At 41.5% G+C, this 16,641-nt stretch overlaps 1 protein-coding gene across 3 annotated transcripts in view; it reads left to right on the forward strand.

Annotated features, from left to right (window-relative positions):
* The window catches only part of TPGS2 (tubulin polyglutamylase complex subunit 2), a 56,916-nt gene that overhangs the window by 26,053 nt on the left and 14,222 nt on the right, over positions 1–16,641 (forward strand). For all 3 annotated transcript variants that reach the window (XM_059041393.2, XM_067016014.1, XM_067016015.1), the window contains exon 3: positions 15,595–15,682. In XM_059041393.2, coding sequence (XP_058897376.1) covers positions 15,595–15,682 — 88 coding nt within the window. The remainder of the gene's footprint in view (positions 1–15,594; positions 15,683–16,641) is intronic.

Here is a 16,641-nt window from a genome sequence, read left to right on the forward strand (position 1 = left end):
GCAAGCGAGCTTAGTTGCTCTATGGTATGTGGGATCTTCCCAGACCAGGGATCAAAACTGTGTCCCCTGCATTGGCAGGCGAGTTCTTAACCACTGCACCACCAGGGAAGTCCCTCTACCTGCCTTAGACTGGTAGTCATATAGGCTCAAACACATTCTAGGAAAAAAAAAATCTACATTTTACTACTCTTCTCCCCCATATTTTATGATTTTGATCCTCTTTTACATCTTCATTTTCATTCTTTTGCTGTTCATTGTGGTTATCATCACTTTCACAGAAGTTTTTTGATTTTTTGTTTTAATCCGTGTACTGGGTTATTTAAGTGATTTACTCTTTCCTGTAGATTCTTACTTCTTTTCTATTTAGAGAAGACCTTTCAATATTTCCTTTAGGGTAGGTTTAGCATTGCTGTATTCTTTTGCTTTTGCTTGTCTTTATCTCTCCTTCTATTCTAAATGATAATTTGGCTGGGTATAGCATCCTAGGTTGCAGTTTTTTCCTGTTCAGGACTTTGAATATATCTTGCTACTCCCTTCTGGCCTGCAACCTTTCTGTAGAGAAATCAGCTGATAGCCTTATGGGGGTTCCCTTGCAATTAACTTTTTGTTTTCCTCTTGCTGCCTTTAGAATACTCTCTATCTTTAACTTTTGTCATTTTTATTATAATATGTCTTGGTGTAGGTCTGTTTGCGTTTACCTTGTGTGGGACTGTCTGTGCTTCCTTTACCTGGATATCTGTTTCCTTCTTTAGGCTTGGGAAGTTTTCAGCCATAATTCTTCAAATACATTTTCAATCCCCTTTTCTCTTTCTTCTCCTCTGGGATCCCTATTATTTGTGGATTGGCATGCTTTATATTATCCCATAGGTGTCTTATATTGCTTTCATTTTTTTTCATTTAATTTTCTGTCTGCTGTTCTAATTGGGTGATTTCCATTATTCTATCTTCCAAATCACTTATTCATTCTTCCACATTATTCATTCTGCTATTCATTACCTTTAGCTCAGCTTTCATCTCAGCAAATGAATTTTCTAATTTTTCTTGGCTCCTCCTTATAGTTTCTACAGTAATTCCTTTTTATAGTAATCTGCATTTCTATCAACAGTCCTTCTTAATTCCTTCAGTGTTTTTATTATCTCCTTTTTGAACTCAGTGTCTATTAGACTGAAGAGGTCTGTTTCCTTGTTTATTCTTTAAGGGGAATTCTCTTGATCTTTTAATTGGGAGTGGTTCTTCTGCTTCATTTTACTTATATTTCTCTTGCTCTATGAGTTTAGGAGAAACAGTTATCTACTGTGGTCTTGGAGGGCTGTTTTTATGTGGCAGTATCCCTGTATAGCCTGTGTGGGCGTAATATTTTTTGGTGCCAGGGCTGTTCTTAGTGTGGATGTCTGCCACCTCTTTCCTCAGTATGTGTTGGCCATTATCCCCTTGATAGGAGGAGTAACTGGTGTTATGGTGACCAGAGCGTGCACTGGATATTGAGTGGGGCCTCCTCTTTGCTCTGTGGTTGTCACTGCCCTGTCAGGGGCCGGGTCTGTTCCCTAGTTGTTGGAGTAGAAGCCCCCAGATCCATTTATGAGCTGCATTTATGAGCTGCAGTGCGAGATAGATGGGATTGGAGTGCTCCCACTGGGAGAGGAGCCACTAATTATTCCTCTGCCAGAGCTGTTCGCCAGTGAGTGTGCTTTGTTGTATCACCTGTCACCTGTTGTGCAGGCTCACAAAGTACACAGCTGTTGGCACTGCCTTCAACCCATCTCAACCCTGGGAATCCCGTCTCAACCTTGGTGTCCCTCAGAACCAGTGCAGAGCCACCAAAGTCAGGTCCCAGAACCTCATTAGTCACACATTTGGACCCACTGTGGGAGCTCTGGAGGCAGCTCAGACCTGGCCCAGCCCAGCCCCTGCCATGCGCGTGTCCACAAAGCCCACAGCTGCTAAGCCAGAGCCATCTCAGCTGTAGGCACACCTGCTGTCTACTCGGATGTCCTGCAGGCACTAAATTTACAAAGCCAGTGGCGGAGGTGTAAATCTGTGGCTTGCACAACCTCGGGGTGAGATTTCAACCCTACTTCCTAAGTTGCATGGCCCCTGGGGCTCAGCTATTGTTTCAGCCCCACCTCTGTGAGTGGGCAACCCGCTGGCATATGCTCCCAGTGCCCTGTAAGGCGGCAGCTGGGACGCAAGAGCCCTCAGAGGCAGGAGCCCACAGGGCAGCAGCTGGAGCATACTCGCACAGAGCCCGCAGCGGCGGGACCAGCACATGGAGAAGGAGGCTGTAATGGCAGCACCGCCCCTCCGTTCATGCACCACTTAACAATGGCGCTTCACTTCTGTGGCAGGCCCAGGCTTTTTCCGCGAACAGCCCCGTTCCGGCTATGCCACACTCCACCCCCTTCAGGCTGTCTCTGCGCAGCCAACAGCAGTCCTTTCCCCAGGTCTGTTCTCTAAACCCTGAGTCCCAGCACCCAGCCCCACCCATACCAGCAGACGTGTCCCAGGCTGGGGCATACAGGGCAGTGGCACGGACTGTCTGTGCAAGTCTCTCTCTGTTCTGCCTGCTACAAGCTGGTTGTTGTGTTCTCCTCTGAGCCTCTGAAGCTCCCCTTCTGTCCCAGCTGATATCCCCACTGGTGAAGTGGCTTCCCAGGGTGCAGGAACCTTTCCTCTTTATCCACTCTCCCCGCTGCCCCCCGGCACACGTCCCATCCTGCTTCCTTTTGTCTTTTCTTTTTTTTCTTTCTTTCGTTCTACCCGGTTACATGGGGATCTTTCATGTCCTTTAAGGGGTTTGAGGTCTTCTGTTAGTGTTCAGTAGGTGTTCTGTGAGAATTGTTCCATTTGTAGATGCATTTTTGATGTATTTGTGGGAGGAGGTGAGTTCCACATCCTTCTACTCTGCCATCTTGATTGGGGCCCTTGACATTAGTGTTATTGAAGGACTCATCCACTTCCAATATTTCGTGATTCTTTGCTGCAAATGCAGAAGAAAAGGTTGAAACTAAAATCTAAATGACTATATACCTGCTGCAGTCTCCTAAGGTTAGAGAAAAAAAATGAACAACCTCTTTTTATGTTAATAAAAGGCAGTTTCAAACTGCCTGGTTTTGTGCCCTTACATGATTCATGTTCACTGTGCCTGCTACCTGCCTTTTGTAATGATGGTAGTTAGTAAGACGTAATGTCTACACAAAGCTTTTCATCACTATGAAAGCATCTGCCTCTTAATCCTCACAGCATCCTGGGGTCAGGAGTGTTCTGTTATTAAACATTTCAGTGACATTTCATAGTTGCGGAGTGCTGTACAATTCTTGATTGGTTAGACTTTTCAATCCCCAGAAAAAAATTCAATTTACTGGTGGTGAAACTATGGCCCAAGAGACCAAACAATTTGGCAGAATATCCCCTCTCTTTTTAGCCTCACTTTTTCTACAGTCTGCAGAGAAGAGAGTGGGTTCTGAACCTGCTTGCAAATGTGTCCCTCACATGCCCCTGCTATGAATTTCTTCTAAGCACCCCTGGTGGGAGAGAGCAGCGTACAGCATCCTTTCACTATGGAACCCCCCACATTGTGCTCTCACTCTGCCCCAGTAGCTCTTCTGTGACAGGTAAGCCCCCTCTCTCCAGTGTCTCACTTCCTCTGCACTGGCAACTGCCCTAGAGGGTCTTCCCCATCTCTTTAAAATTAAAAACAAAAACAAAACTTTCAACCTTATGTCTCCCTCTGGCTGCTTGGCCATTTGTTGCTTTGCACAGCCAAGCACGTAGAAAAATGGTCTAAATCAGGGGTCAGCAAATGATTTCTTTAAAGGACCACATAGTAAATATTTTTGGCTCTGTGGGCTGGACAGTCTGTATCTCAACTACTCATCGGCCATTGTAGCACCAAAAGCAGCCATGGATAGTACTAAAATTCATGGGTGTGACTGGGTTCCGATTAAACATTATTTACAAAACCAGGAGGCAGGGCAGAGACCCCTGGTGTAAATTACTGTCCCCTTCCTTCACTTCCTAGTCACTTCACCCTTTTGCATCCTCTGTTTCTCCACCACCATTCCGTGGACACCGCTATGTCAAAAATCACCAGGAGCCTCTTCATTGTTAAAGCCATCTTCTAGCTTGACATCTTTCCTGCATTTCTTGCTGTTAACCACCCTTTTATACCTAGCTATCTCCTCCCTTGGATTCTGTAGCTCCACCCTCCCTGATTCTTGCCCTGCCTTCTGACTGTTCCTTCCTAGTTATCTCTGCCTCTACAGATCTACAACACTCCTCTGTTACACATTTGTCTCTGGATCAAGTAGGAATACGTTTGGCTCAAAGAGGTATAATATTAAACTAAGAATAGCTTAAACAAATGGTAGTTAACTTTTCTTACATAGCAAGATCTGAGGTAAGCAGTTGTAAATTGTTCATTGGCCCTGACAGTGTTCAGCCATTATCTCTGTAATTCTCTTGGTCTTTTCCTTTATGGTGGCCAAACGACCACTAAGGCCCCACCTGTCACCTCCAAGCTCAAGGCAGGGAAAAGGTAAGGGATGTTGCCAGCTATACCTGTCACGTTTTAATTGGGAAGTGATAGTTTCTTAGAAACCCCGTCATTGGACTTGGGTTTACATTTTAATGTCCAGCACTAGTTACAGAGGAGGTTCTGAAGACAAGTATTCAACCGGGCACATTACCATCTCAAACAAAATGAGGGTTCTGTCAAGGAGGAAGTAGAGGAAGATGGATTTGAATACGCAACCCACGTGTCTGCCACAGTCTTCTCTGCACCTTGCCTCATTCCTTTCTGTTTCTAGTGCCCAGCACAGTATTTATTCCACAACAGACACGAATAAATGTTGAATGAATGAGTGAATTAGGTAAAACATAAAGGGGGGAAAGAGTGTAGGACTTACCCAAGGTCACCCGGGTTCTTTTCCATAAACAGTTCTTAGATGAGTCCTGAGAGTGAGGCCGCCACAGCCACCATCTCTGGAGCAAGGTGGCCGCAGGTGCCAAGGCTTCCCCCACTAATGTCCCCATCTGTAAGATCCTAAGGACTAGTTACGCCTGGGTGCATTGCTGTTCGGAAGGTTGTCTTGGCTGATGTCTGCCTTATACAGAGTTGCACCAAGACATGTGGTGCCCCAGACAGGCCAGTATTTATATTCTTTTTTATCATGCCTTTTTAGAGGGAGACTGATGGTTGCGTGGAGAAAGGATTTAGGGACGAGTACGCTGCCTCTCCTCTGCGTCTTAGGCAACTCAGCTCCATCCCCAAACTGTTATACCTGACCCACCAAGACCAAAGGTTCCAGTTAACCAGGCCTTCCCCCTCTCCTTAGGAAAGAGTTTGAGAATATACTTGAGACTTCTCCTGAGGATCTCACCCCGTCCCTCCACAGCCCATTTGGGTTTTCCTCCATTGCATGGGACATCCTCCCTGAGAAGAGTTTCAGCAGATGCAGGTATCCTCACTGCCTCACGTTTCCAGTTAGATTTTAGTGCTCCTCATCGATGGGCATTCTGGGCAACTCTTCCTCTGCTGTTGTTGCAAATGGACTCATGGAGAACCTGTCCACTGTGGTTAAGCACCTACAGAAACATTAATTTCCATGCTCTGGCCCCTGGCCTCTTTGCCAACCTGATCCTGCATCTCCCCACCAGCCCCCTTCCCTGGTGAAGTGGCCTCTGAAAGCGAGAGGACAGTGGGCCACAGGATTCTCAGAAGTACAGCAGGTGAGCAGGAGGCTGTGGACGGCCCTTAACCCTTCCCTCAAGGCTCAGGCAGTGCTCAGGAAGGCTCTCTGGGAATCCAACTGACTACTCCTAAAACGTCAGAGTGGCTCTACGGTCCAGCTGATGAAGCAGTAACACAGCTTGTGGTGGACTCTTCCTAGCATAGCTTAAAGAAACCGTTGTAGATAGCCTCCTGAGGAGGAGGGGAAAAAATCAAAAGTTGGGAGTTATGTGACAGAATCATCACTGGGATACAGGGAGATTGCAATACCATGTTGATGCCACTGTTATTTTAAACACTGGTCAGCAGTGTTACTCTCCCTTCTTGACTTTCTCCCAAATCCTCTCTCTAATCCTTACACTCCGACTTCCATTTGCTTTCTGCCAGTCTTCTTCCTTCCCCTTCTTTTTCATCCCCTCAAAATAGAGCCTGAGCCTGCATCTGGCAAGAGAAGCCCTCTAAAGTAGGCAGATTACTCCCCGCAGAAGAGCAGTCTCTTCCCACACTGTGCAGGAGAGAAATTTAAATGGCAGCAACTCTGAGTTACTGGCCAGGGTGTAGGAGCCACCTAAAAGTGGTGCCTTGAAAGCCTCACTCAGAAGGAAGCCCCACCATGCAGGCTGCCAGGTGGTAAGGTCTACAGCAAGGAGGCAGCACAGCTGGGGCCACAGTGATTTATATGAAAATGACAATGCAGGTGTAATGTTTTTTATGAACTTGGTTTACTTGATGTTTTGCATGTTTATGTTATTATTTGAATTGTATTAAATATTTTATTTCACTTTTTTTCTATTTTTATGAATTTCAAATAATTTTTTAAATACCAGTATAAATAAAGTATTACCAAAATTTCTTTCTTGAGTGAAATCAATACTGTAATAAATGTTATAATCACTACTATTGAAGCTCTCCAGCTTAACTTAAAGGTGAACAATGCTACCAGCCCATCTTGGCTCGGATCTCATGGAATTGGTTAAGACTTACAGACCGTAGTTTCCTTGTCTCTACCACTAGATGGCACCAGTGACCAAAATCTCATATTGGATGCTGGCCTTTGGGGATGAAGAGGGAGCAAGAACTCTGTCAGAACACTGACAACTATAGGCTTCCTGTGCTAGGGTCCCAGGGATGGGAGAAAGGCATTCTGTGTACACACTTTTTCTCTCGGAAAGGACAGAGAATGTGTCATACTTGGAGGCATTAGGAGAAAGCCCTAAACTGCAAATAACTTCCTGAGCAGGAAAATAAATGTTTAGCCCAAGGAGTCAGAGTTCTTTATGTTACTCATCTCTGAAATTGAGAACTAGATGGTGAAGAGAGAAAAAACAAAAGATCAGAATGCATATTTTAGTTCTTAGATCAAGAAAATGAAAAACCTGTTTCATTAACATGACAACTATTGTATATTTAACAATATAAAAACACTGCTTACAATTACCTGCAAGCTTGAAGCTTGCGTCTCACATATAGTTCTTAAAGATGCTACGCCCTGGGGCTTCCCTGGTGGCGCAGTGGTTGAGAATCCGCCTGCCGATGCAGGGGACGCGCGTTCGTGCCCCGGTCCGGGAAGATCCCACATGCCGCAGAGCGGCTGGGTCCGTGAGCCATGGCCGCTGAGCCTGTGCGTCCGGAGCCTGCGCTCCGCAAGGGGAGAGGCCACAACAGTGAGAGGCCCGCGTACCACAAAAAAAAAAAAAAAGATGCTACTCCCTAAAACCATAACAATTACCCTGATTACCTAATCTCTCTTCCTCCCAGGCTTCCACCTCCTCCCACCTCCAGTGTTTTGTAGACTTAACCTTAGAGATTATTCTTGAACCTGGATTCACAGAGTTTGACACTCAAGATCACTCAGCTAGTGGCAGAAATGGGAAATAAATTCAGATCGTACTGCTACACTCAGCTTCCTCACATATTGGGTAGCTGGAATTGACTGACAGTATGACCTAAAGCAAACTTGATATAAGCAGTGTTCAGTAGCACATCTCAAAAGGGTCCAATAATCAAAAAGTTTGGAAATTGCCCCTCCGCCTGTATAAACATAAGACATGATAAGAAGTCAGAAAAGTAATTGGAGAACTCATCCTTCTGTACTCAGTGGTTTGATTGGCTAGAGAAGACTGGCCAGACATGTGCACAGATGTGAGTTACTTAGAATTTAATCCGTGCTCCTAGTACCTCCTAAAAGGAATCAGAGCTGTTCCTTTGTTCTTTCCACACCAGTTTGGATGATTTGTTGTTCATATGAAATATTTGTTTATATCCTATTTCTTTACTTTCTAAGAACTTTCAGAACTGTTAGGTTCATTGCATTAAATGCTCTAGAAGTATATACTTTTTACCTTTAAAATGTTCTCATTGAGCCAATAATTTGTTTCAGGAAATAATTTATGAGCATGGGTCTGAAATTTATAGAAGTGATTGCTTTGCTCCAGCATCATCAAAACTTTGTGTAGGATCTCCTCTCACACCACGTTCCTGTAAGTTTCCTCCTCTTGTTCCCTTGATCCCCTTTCTCCGGTTAGCTCTCCAGAGAGGCATTACCACAGCAGAACACACACCTACTCTGCCTTATCAGGTGAGGCAAAAAAGAGATCAGACTGGTGGCTCTGCTCTGCCTCTCTAATAGGGTTTTTTTGTTGTTTAATTTTTATTGCAATATAATTGACATATTACATTTTATTAGTTTTATGTCTACAAAATAATGATTTGATATATATGTGTGTGTATATATATATATACGTATACACACATATATGTTGTGAAATGACAGGTGTATTTAACACCCATCTTAAAGAGTTACAGAATTTTTCTTGTGATGAATAACTTTAAAGATTTATTCTCTTAGCAACATTGAAATATACAGTACAGTATTGTAAACTGTCATCGCCTTGTTGTACATCACATCCCCAAAACTAGTTTATCTTAAAACTGCAAGTGTGTACCTTTTGACCACCTTCACCCATTTCGTTCACCTGAACCCCCCACCTCTGGCAACCACCAATCTAGTCTCTGTATTTATGAGTTCAGTTTTCTTTTAGATTCCAGATATTAGTGAGGTTATATAGTATTTGTCTTTCTCTGACTTACTTCACTTAGCATAATGCCATCAAGGTTAATTCATGTTGCCACAAATGGCAGGATTTCCTTTTTTATGGATGAATAATATTCTGGTGTGTGTGTGTGTGTGTGTGTGTGTGTGTATACACACACACATACACACATTTTATCCATTCATCCATCAATGGACACTTAGCTTGTTTCCACATCTAGGCTATTGTAAATAATGCTGCAGTGAACATAGTAGTGCAGATATCTTTTCAAGATAGTGATTTTATTTCCTTCATATAAATACCTAGGAGTGGAATTGCTGGATCATATAGTAGTTATATTTTTAATTTTTCAGGAACCTCCATACTGTTTTCCATAGTGGCTGCACGAATTTACATTCCACTAGCGAATGCACCCTTTTCTCCACATCCTCACCAACACTTGTTAATTTGTTGTCTCTTTTGATAATAGCCATTCTAACAAGTGTGCAATGATATCTCACTGTGGTTTTGATTTGTATTTCCCTGATGATTAATGATGTTGAGCATCTTTTCATTTACCAGTTTCATTTAGCAATTTCATACAATTGGCCATTTGTGTGACTTCTTTGGAAAAATGTCTGTCACTTCATCTGTCCATTTTTTAATCAGCTTGTTTCATTTTTTCCTATTGAGTTGTATGAGTTCTTTATATATTTTGGATATTAACCTCTTATCAGCGAATTTTCACAATCAGTGAAAATTGTGAATATTTTCTCCTGTTATCTAGGTTGTCTTCATTTTGTTGATGGTTTACTTTGCTATGCAGAAGCTTTTTAGTTTGATATAGTCCCACTTGTTTACTTTTGCTTTTTGTTGCCTTTGTTTTTGGTGTCAAATCCAAAACATTATTGTCAAGACCAATGTTAAGGAGCTTGTCCCTATGTTTTCTTCTAGAAATTTTATGATTTCAAGTCTTTACTCGATTTTGAGTTGATTTTTGTATATGGTGTATAGTGGTCCAGTTTCATTCTTTGGCATGTGGTTGTCCAGTTTTCCCAACACCATTTATTGAAGAGACTGTTCTTTCGCCATTGTGTATTTTTGACTCCTTTGTCATAAATTAATTGACCATGTATGTGTGGGTTTATTTCTGGGTCTCTGTTTTGTTCTGTTGATCTATGTGTCTGTTTTTATGCCAATATACTGTTTTGATTACTCTCCCTTTCTACTCCAGTTTGAAATCAGGGAGAGTGATTCCCCCAGCTTTGTTCTTCTTTCTCAAGATGGTTTTGGCTATTTGAGGTCTTTTGTGGTTCCCTACAAATTTTATGATTGTTCTATTTCTGAGAAAAATGCCATTGGAAGTTTGATAGGGATTGTATTGAATCTGTAGTTTGCTTTGGGTAGTATGGAGGTAACAATATTAATTCTTCCAACACATGAACATGGAATATCTTTCCATTTATTTGTATTTTCTTCATTTTTTTCCCCACCAATATCTTACAGTTTTCACTGTACAGGTTTTTCACCTCCTTGGTGAAACTTATTCCTAGGTTTTTTATTCTTTTTGATGCAATTGTAAATGGGATCATTTTCTTGATTTCTCTTTCTGATAGTTGGTTATTCTTGCTTAGAAAAGCAATCGATTTTTCTATATTGATTTTGTATCCTGCAACTTTACTGAATTCATTTATTAGTTCTAAAAGTTTTTTGGCAGAGTCTTTAGGGTTTTCTCTATGTAATACCATGTCATCTGCAAATAGTGATCATTTTACTTCTTTTCCGATTTGAATGCCTTTTATTTCTCTTTATTGCCTAATTGCTCTGCTTAGGATTTCCAATACTGTGTTGAATAAAATTAGCAAGAGTGGGCATCCTTATCTTCCTCATCTTTGAGGAACTGCTTTCAGCTTTTAACCCTTCAATATGATGTTACCCGTGGGCTAATTATATGGCCTTTACTATGTTGAGTTATGTTCCCTCTATACCTACTTGTTGAGAGGGTTTTTTTTTTTATCATGAATGGATGTTGAATTTTGTGAAATGCTTTTTCTGCATGTATTGAGATGATCATATGATTTTTAGCCTTCATTTTGTTACGGGTGTATCATATTGATTTATTTGCAGATGTTGAACCATCCATTCATCCCTGGAATAACTTCCACATGGTATATGATCCCTTTAATGTATTGTTGAATTCAGTTTGGTAATATTTTGTTGAGAATTTTTGTATCTATGTTCATCAAGAATATTAGCCTGTAATTTTCTTTTCTTGGAGTGTCCTTGTCTGGTTATACCAGGGTAATGCTGGCCTCATAAAAGGAGTTTGGGAGTGTTCCTTTTTTCTGTGTTTTGGACTAGTTTGAAAAGGTGTTTAGTGTTATTTCTTCTTTAGTATTTGGTAGAATTCAGCAGGGAAGCTATCTATTTCTATAATTTTGTTTTGGGGGAGGTTTTGATAACTGATTCAATCTCCTTACTAGTAATTGGTCTGTTCAGATTTTCTATTTCTTCATGATTCAGCCATGACAAGTTGTATATTCCTTGGAATTCATCTGTTTCTTCTAGGTTGTCCAATTTGTTGGTGTATGATGTTCATCATAATCTCACAGTCCTTTGTCTTTCTGTGGTATCAGTTGTAACATCTCCTCTTTGATGTCTAATTTTTTTCAGTTCTTTTTTTCTTGGTGAGTCTTGCTAAAGCTTTGTTTATATTTTTTTAAAAATATCAGCTCTTAGTTTCATTGATCTTTTCTATTATCTTTTTAGCCGCTATTTCATTTATCTCTGCTCTGATCTTTGTTATTGCCTTCCTTGTACTAATTTTGGTCCTAGTTTGTTCTTTTTTCTCTGGTTCCTTGAAGTGTAAGTTAGGTTGTTTACTTGAGAACTTTCCTATTTCCTGATACAGGCACTTATTGCTATGAATTTCCCTCCAGAACTGCTTTTGCAGCATTCCATAAGTTTTGGTATATTGTATTTCTATTTTTTATTTATCTCAAGATATTTTTTCACTTCTCTTTTGAGTTCTTCTTTGACCCATTGGTTGTTCAGTAGCATGTTGTTTACTCTCCACATATTTGTGAATTTTCCTGTTTCCTTACTATAATTGATTCTAGTTTCATACCATTGTGCACAGAAAAGATGCTTGATATGATTTCAGTTTTCTTAATATTGTTAATACTTATTTTGTGGCCTAACCTATGATCTGTTCTGGAGAATATTCCATGTACAACTGAGCAGAGTGTGTATTCTGCTGATTTTCAGTGGCGTGTTCTGTAAATGTCTGTTAAGTCCATCTGGTCTAACATGTCTTAAGTCCATTGCTTCATTGTATTGCTGCCTTTTTCTCCCTTTACGTCTACTAATATTTGTTTTATATATTTAGGTGCATCTGTGTCAGATGCATAAATATTTATAAATATTATATCATCTTGTTGGATTAACCCCTTTATCATTATATAATGCCCTTCTTTGTCTCTTGTTAGAGTCTTGTCTTAAAGTCTATTTTGTCTTGTATAACTCTCCCGGCTTTCTTTGGTTCCGTTTACATGGAATATCTATCCATCCCTTCACTTTTAGTCTATGTGTTATTACATCTGAAATGAATCTCTTGTAGACAACATAGTTTGGCCTTAGATAAGTCCTTTCTTATCCATTCAGTCACTCTTTGTTTTTTGATTGGAAAATTTAGTTCATTTACATTTAAAGTTATTGTTGATAGGTATGGACTTATTGCCATTTTGTTCATTGATTTCTAGCTATTTTGTAATTCTTCTGTTTCTTTCTTCTTCTCTTGCTTCCTTTGTGATTTGATGAATTTTGGTAATGCTGTGCTTAGACTCCTTTTACTTCATCTTTTCTGTGTGTTATGGGTTTTTGCTCTGTCATCACCATGAGGCTTATATTTAAATGTAACAGTCTATTTTAAGCTGATAACAGCTTGTTTGAATGCATTTTAAAGCTTTACATTTTTACTCTCCCCGCCACACATTTTAAAAGATGTCACAATTTACATTTTTTATCTTGTGTATCCATTAACAAATTATGGTAGTTATAGTTATTTTTACTACTAAAATATAATGTATTTTACTACTTTTACTATAGTTACTTTACTCTGTCTTTTAATCTTTATGCTATAAGTGATTGACCCACCACCATGACAACATTAGATTATTCTGAATTTAACTATACATTTACTTTTGCCTGTGAGATTTATATTTTCATATTTTTTCCTGTTACCAATTAGCACCCTTTTGTTTCACCTTAAGGAAGTCCCTTTAACATTTGTTGTAAGGCTGGTCTAGTGGTGATGAACTCCTTCAACTTTTGCTTATCTGGAAAACTTTATTTCTCCTTAAATTCTGAAGGACAGCTTTTCCAGGTAGAGTATTCCTGGTTGGCAGGTTGTTTTTTTTTTTTTTTTTCATTCAGCACATTGAATATATTGTGCCACCCTCTTCTGGCCTGCCAAGTTTCTACCTAAAAATTTGCTGATAGTCTTATGGGGGTTCCCTTGTACATAACAAGTTGTTTTTCTCTTGCTCCTTTTAAGATTTTCTCCTTTAACTTTTGACAATTTAATTATAATGTCTCTTTGGATTCTTCTTTTTTGGAACTCTCTGGGATTCCTGGATTTATTTCCAGGTAGCCTATTTCTTTCCCCATGTTAGGGAAGTTTTCGGCCATTATTTCTTCAAATAAGCTTTCTGCCCCTTTCTCTCTCTCTTCTTCTGACACCCCTATAAATGTGAATATTGATCTGCTTGATGTTGTCCCATGAGTCCTTTAAACTCTATTCACTCTTTCTTATTCTTTTTTCTTTTAGCTGGTCTGATTGAATGAATTCCAATACACTCACTGTCTTCTAGTTCACTGATCCTTTCACTTCATCTAGTCTGCTATTGAACCCCTTTATTGAATTTTTCAGCTCAGTTATTGTATCCTTCACCTCTGTGATTTCTGTTTAGTACTTTCTTATATTTTCTTTTTGTTAAAATTTTCACTTTGTTCATGTATTGTTTCCCTGACCTCTGTGAGCATCTTTATGACATCATTTGAGCTCTTTATCAGGTAAAAATTACTTATCTTAATTTCATTAAGGTTTTTCCTGGGGTTTTATCTAATTCTTTCACTTGGAATATATTCCTCTCTTTCTTCATTTTTCTTGACTCTCTATGTTGGTTTCTATGCATTAGATACAATAGCCAGTCTTGAAGGAGTGGCTTCACGTAAGAGATAAACCTTATTATTCAACCCTGCCATGGCTCTTGGTTGTCTCTCAAACCTTTGTGAATGTCCAGCCTACTTTGTTCTTAGTGGCTCCCAGTAGTTGAGGGTATACCAAGACCTGTCAGTGTCCCAAAGAGAAGGATCTCAGCACCTAGATGCAGGCTGATTGGAAGCTGGACACTCAGGCAGTAACTTTGAAAGTATGCCAGTATACCTCTTTCCGGGACACTGAGAGATGGGCATTCTGCCTGCTCTCTCTGCACTGAGCCCTAGGGGGATAGCAGGTTAAGAACTATTTCTTTGTTTGCTACCATGCCATTGAACCCATGAACACAAGCCGTGCTGCTCACCAGAGCCAGATATCAAGGGTTGTGTCTTCTGAGCAGCAGCCACAAAAGCTGGAGCACCAGATGTTTGCACAACCTCCATTCATAGAAACACTGGTGACCCAGGGCAGGGCAAAGGAGAGTGCAGAGATGGCACCCACTGGCCTCCCCAGTCTCTGGAGAGGATTGCAGTTGGCCCCTAGATGTTGTTACATTATAAGCCTGACCCTCAGGCTGCAGTTAAGATCTATAAATAGGTCTGTTTCACTTACAGACTGGGCATTTCAGTCTGCTGCCTCTGCCCTGTGCCCTGGTGGCATAGCTTAAGATTCGTTACTCTGTTTCTAAGAGTCCTATGGGACCCAGGAACATAAGCCTTGTTGGCCAGCAGAGCCAGGCAATCAAGAGGTGTGTCCCCTGGGCAGTAGCTGCAAAAGCTGGGGTGCCAGACGTATGTATAAGCTCCTTTCCAGAAGATACCTGCTAGTGAAGCAGAAGGAGAGCATGAAGATGGTATGGTACCCACTAGCCTCCCTGGTCCCTGGAGAGGATTACAGTTGGCATCTAGATGTGTACTAACATAGAAGCCTGTCCCCTCAGGCCAAAGCTTTTAAGATAAGCAAATAGGCTTCTTTAATGAAAAGACTGGGCATTTTAGTCTGCTGCCTCTGTACTGGGCCCTGGAGGTATATCCATGGTAAGTCCATGAGAGCCCATTAAGAACTATCTCTTAGTTCACTACAGCCTTATGGGTCTCTTGGACCCAAACCCCACTGGCTTTCAGAGCTAGATGTTATGGGGGCCCATCTCTCAGGTGGAAGTCTTAAAAGTTGGGGTGCTAGATGTAGGGTCCAAGCCCTTTGCTCCTAGGGGAGAATCCAGGAGTTGTGAGTTCCCTCCTGGTTGCGTGTTGCCCAGCCGGGAGTCGGTTTTATGGCAAGGTTGTGATCAGCCTCTCGTACCCATTTCAGTGTGTCTTCTTGTTCACCCGATGCGTAGGAGTCTCTCAGTTAGTTTCTGGATTTCTTTCAGAGGGATTGTTGTTCAATTTGTAGCTGTAGATTCAGTGTGTCAGTGAAACGAGGTGAGTGGAGGAGGCTGCTTTGTTGCCGTCTCAATCCAGAACTCTCCGATAGAGTTTTATAGGTAATTATTCAGAGTTTTCCTGTTTGGGGGATCTGAAACACAGTAAACAGCATCCACAGATGCTTTGAGGCATAGCCCTATGCCCTCCTTCCCAGCCCTGACCTAATAGTCTGCTTCTTTGTGGTTCTAGAAAAATAACTGTGTGCTGCCTGAGGATCTGAAGAACTTTTACCTGATGACCAATGGCTTCCACATGACATGGAATGTGAAGCTGGATGGTGAGTCAGCCTCCTTGCTGTAGAGGAACATTTCCCTGGCTGAGAGGTTAGATGAGACAAGTCTGAGGGCCTTTACAACTTATGAGTCTTTGAATCTGGACAGTTTTTGTAGGTTCTTCTAAAGTGCAGTGTCCAGAAGCTGTGATTATCTCCCAAAGCTAACACATGCCATCATTGCTTCACCCACTGCCTCCCCAGCCCCCGTGCCAGGGTCTACCCAGTACTTAACTGGAAGCTCAATTTAGAGGCTTCCTGTTGGCATGAGGTGGAGGGAAAAATTAGTCACTACACAAAAATCCTGAGCCACCTCGAACTTAAAGCCTCTGAGGATTCCACCTTGGAGCAGTCTCCTCAGGATGAGCTGCAGTGACAGCCTCTGGTGGTAATAAGAAGGGCTCCTTCCTTCATTCCCAGCATGGTGGAGACCTCAGGGCTCCGAGGTCTGGACCTCCGACCCTCAGACAAGAGCCTTTCCTTCTCTGCCTCACATCTCCTCAGCCTGAGTCATCAACCACCTTAGTTTGCAGGCTACCATCCTTGGTATTAAATATGTCCAGGATAAACATTTCTATCATGAATGTGGGAAATCACACCTTGGTACGTGTCAGAGATTCAGGTACTATGCAGGCATGAAAGTCAGTGCTGCACATTTAGGTGAAGACTCTAGTAACATTCCATAGACTAGGAAATCCGGATCTAGCCCCTGGAGTCCAGCTCATTCCTGACACAAACTTGCCTATCCTCAAGAGGACTTTATTATCTCCAAACTGCAACCACATCCCCAGATTTACTTTGGTCCTTGGGAATTAGCCTATACCTCTCCTTGCTGCCACTAAGAATGCAGTCACTTCTCTGACACAGCAAATCTGCAGAACCGACTCCTCTCCTTCATTGCCGCTTACCTCCTAGGTTCCCTTGTTTTGGTGACTTCCCAAACCTTCCTGTTTTTCTTGCAACTG

This window comes from Kogia breviceps, chromosome 15 (assembly GCF_026419965.1).
Source record: "Kogia breviceps isolate mKogBre1 chromosome 15, mKogBre1 haplotype 1, whole genome shotgun sequence".
NCBI classification, from domain to species: domain Eukaryota; kingdom Metazoa; phylum Chordata; class Mammalia; order Artiodactyla; family Physeteridae; genus Kogia; species Kogia breviceps.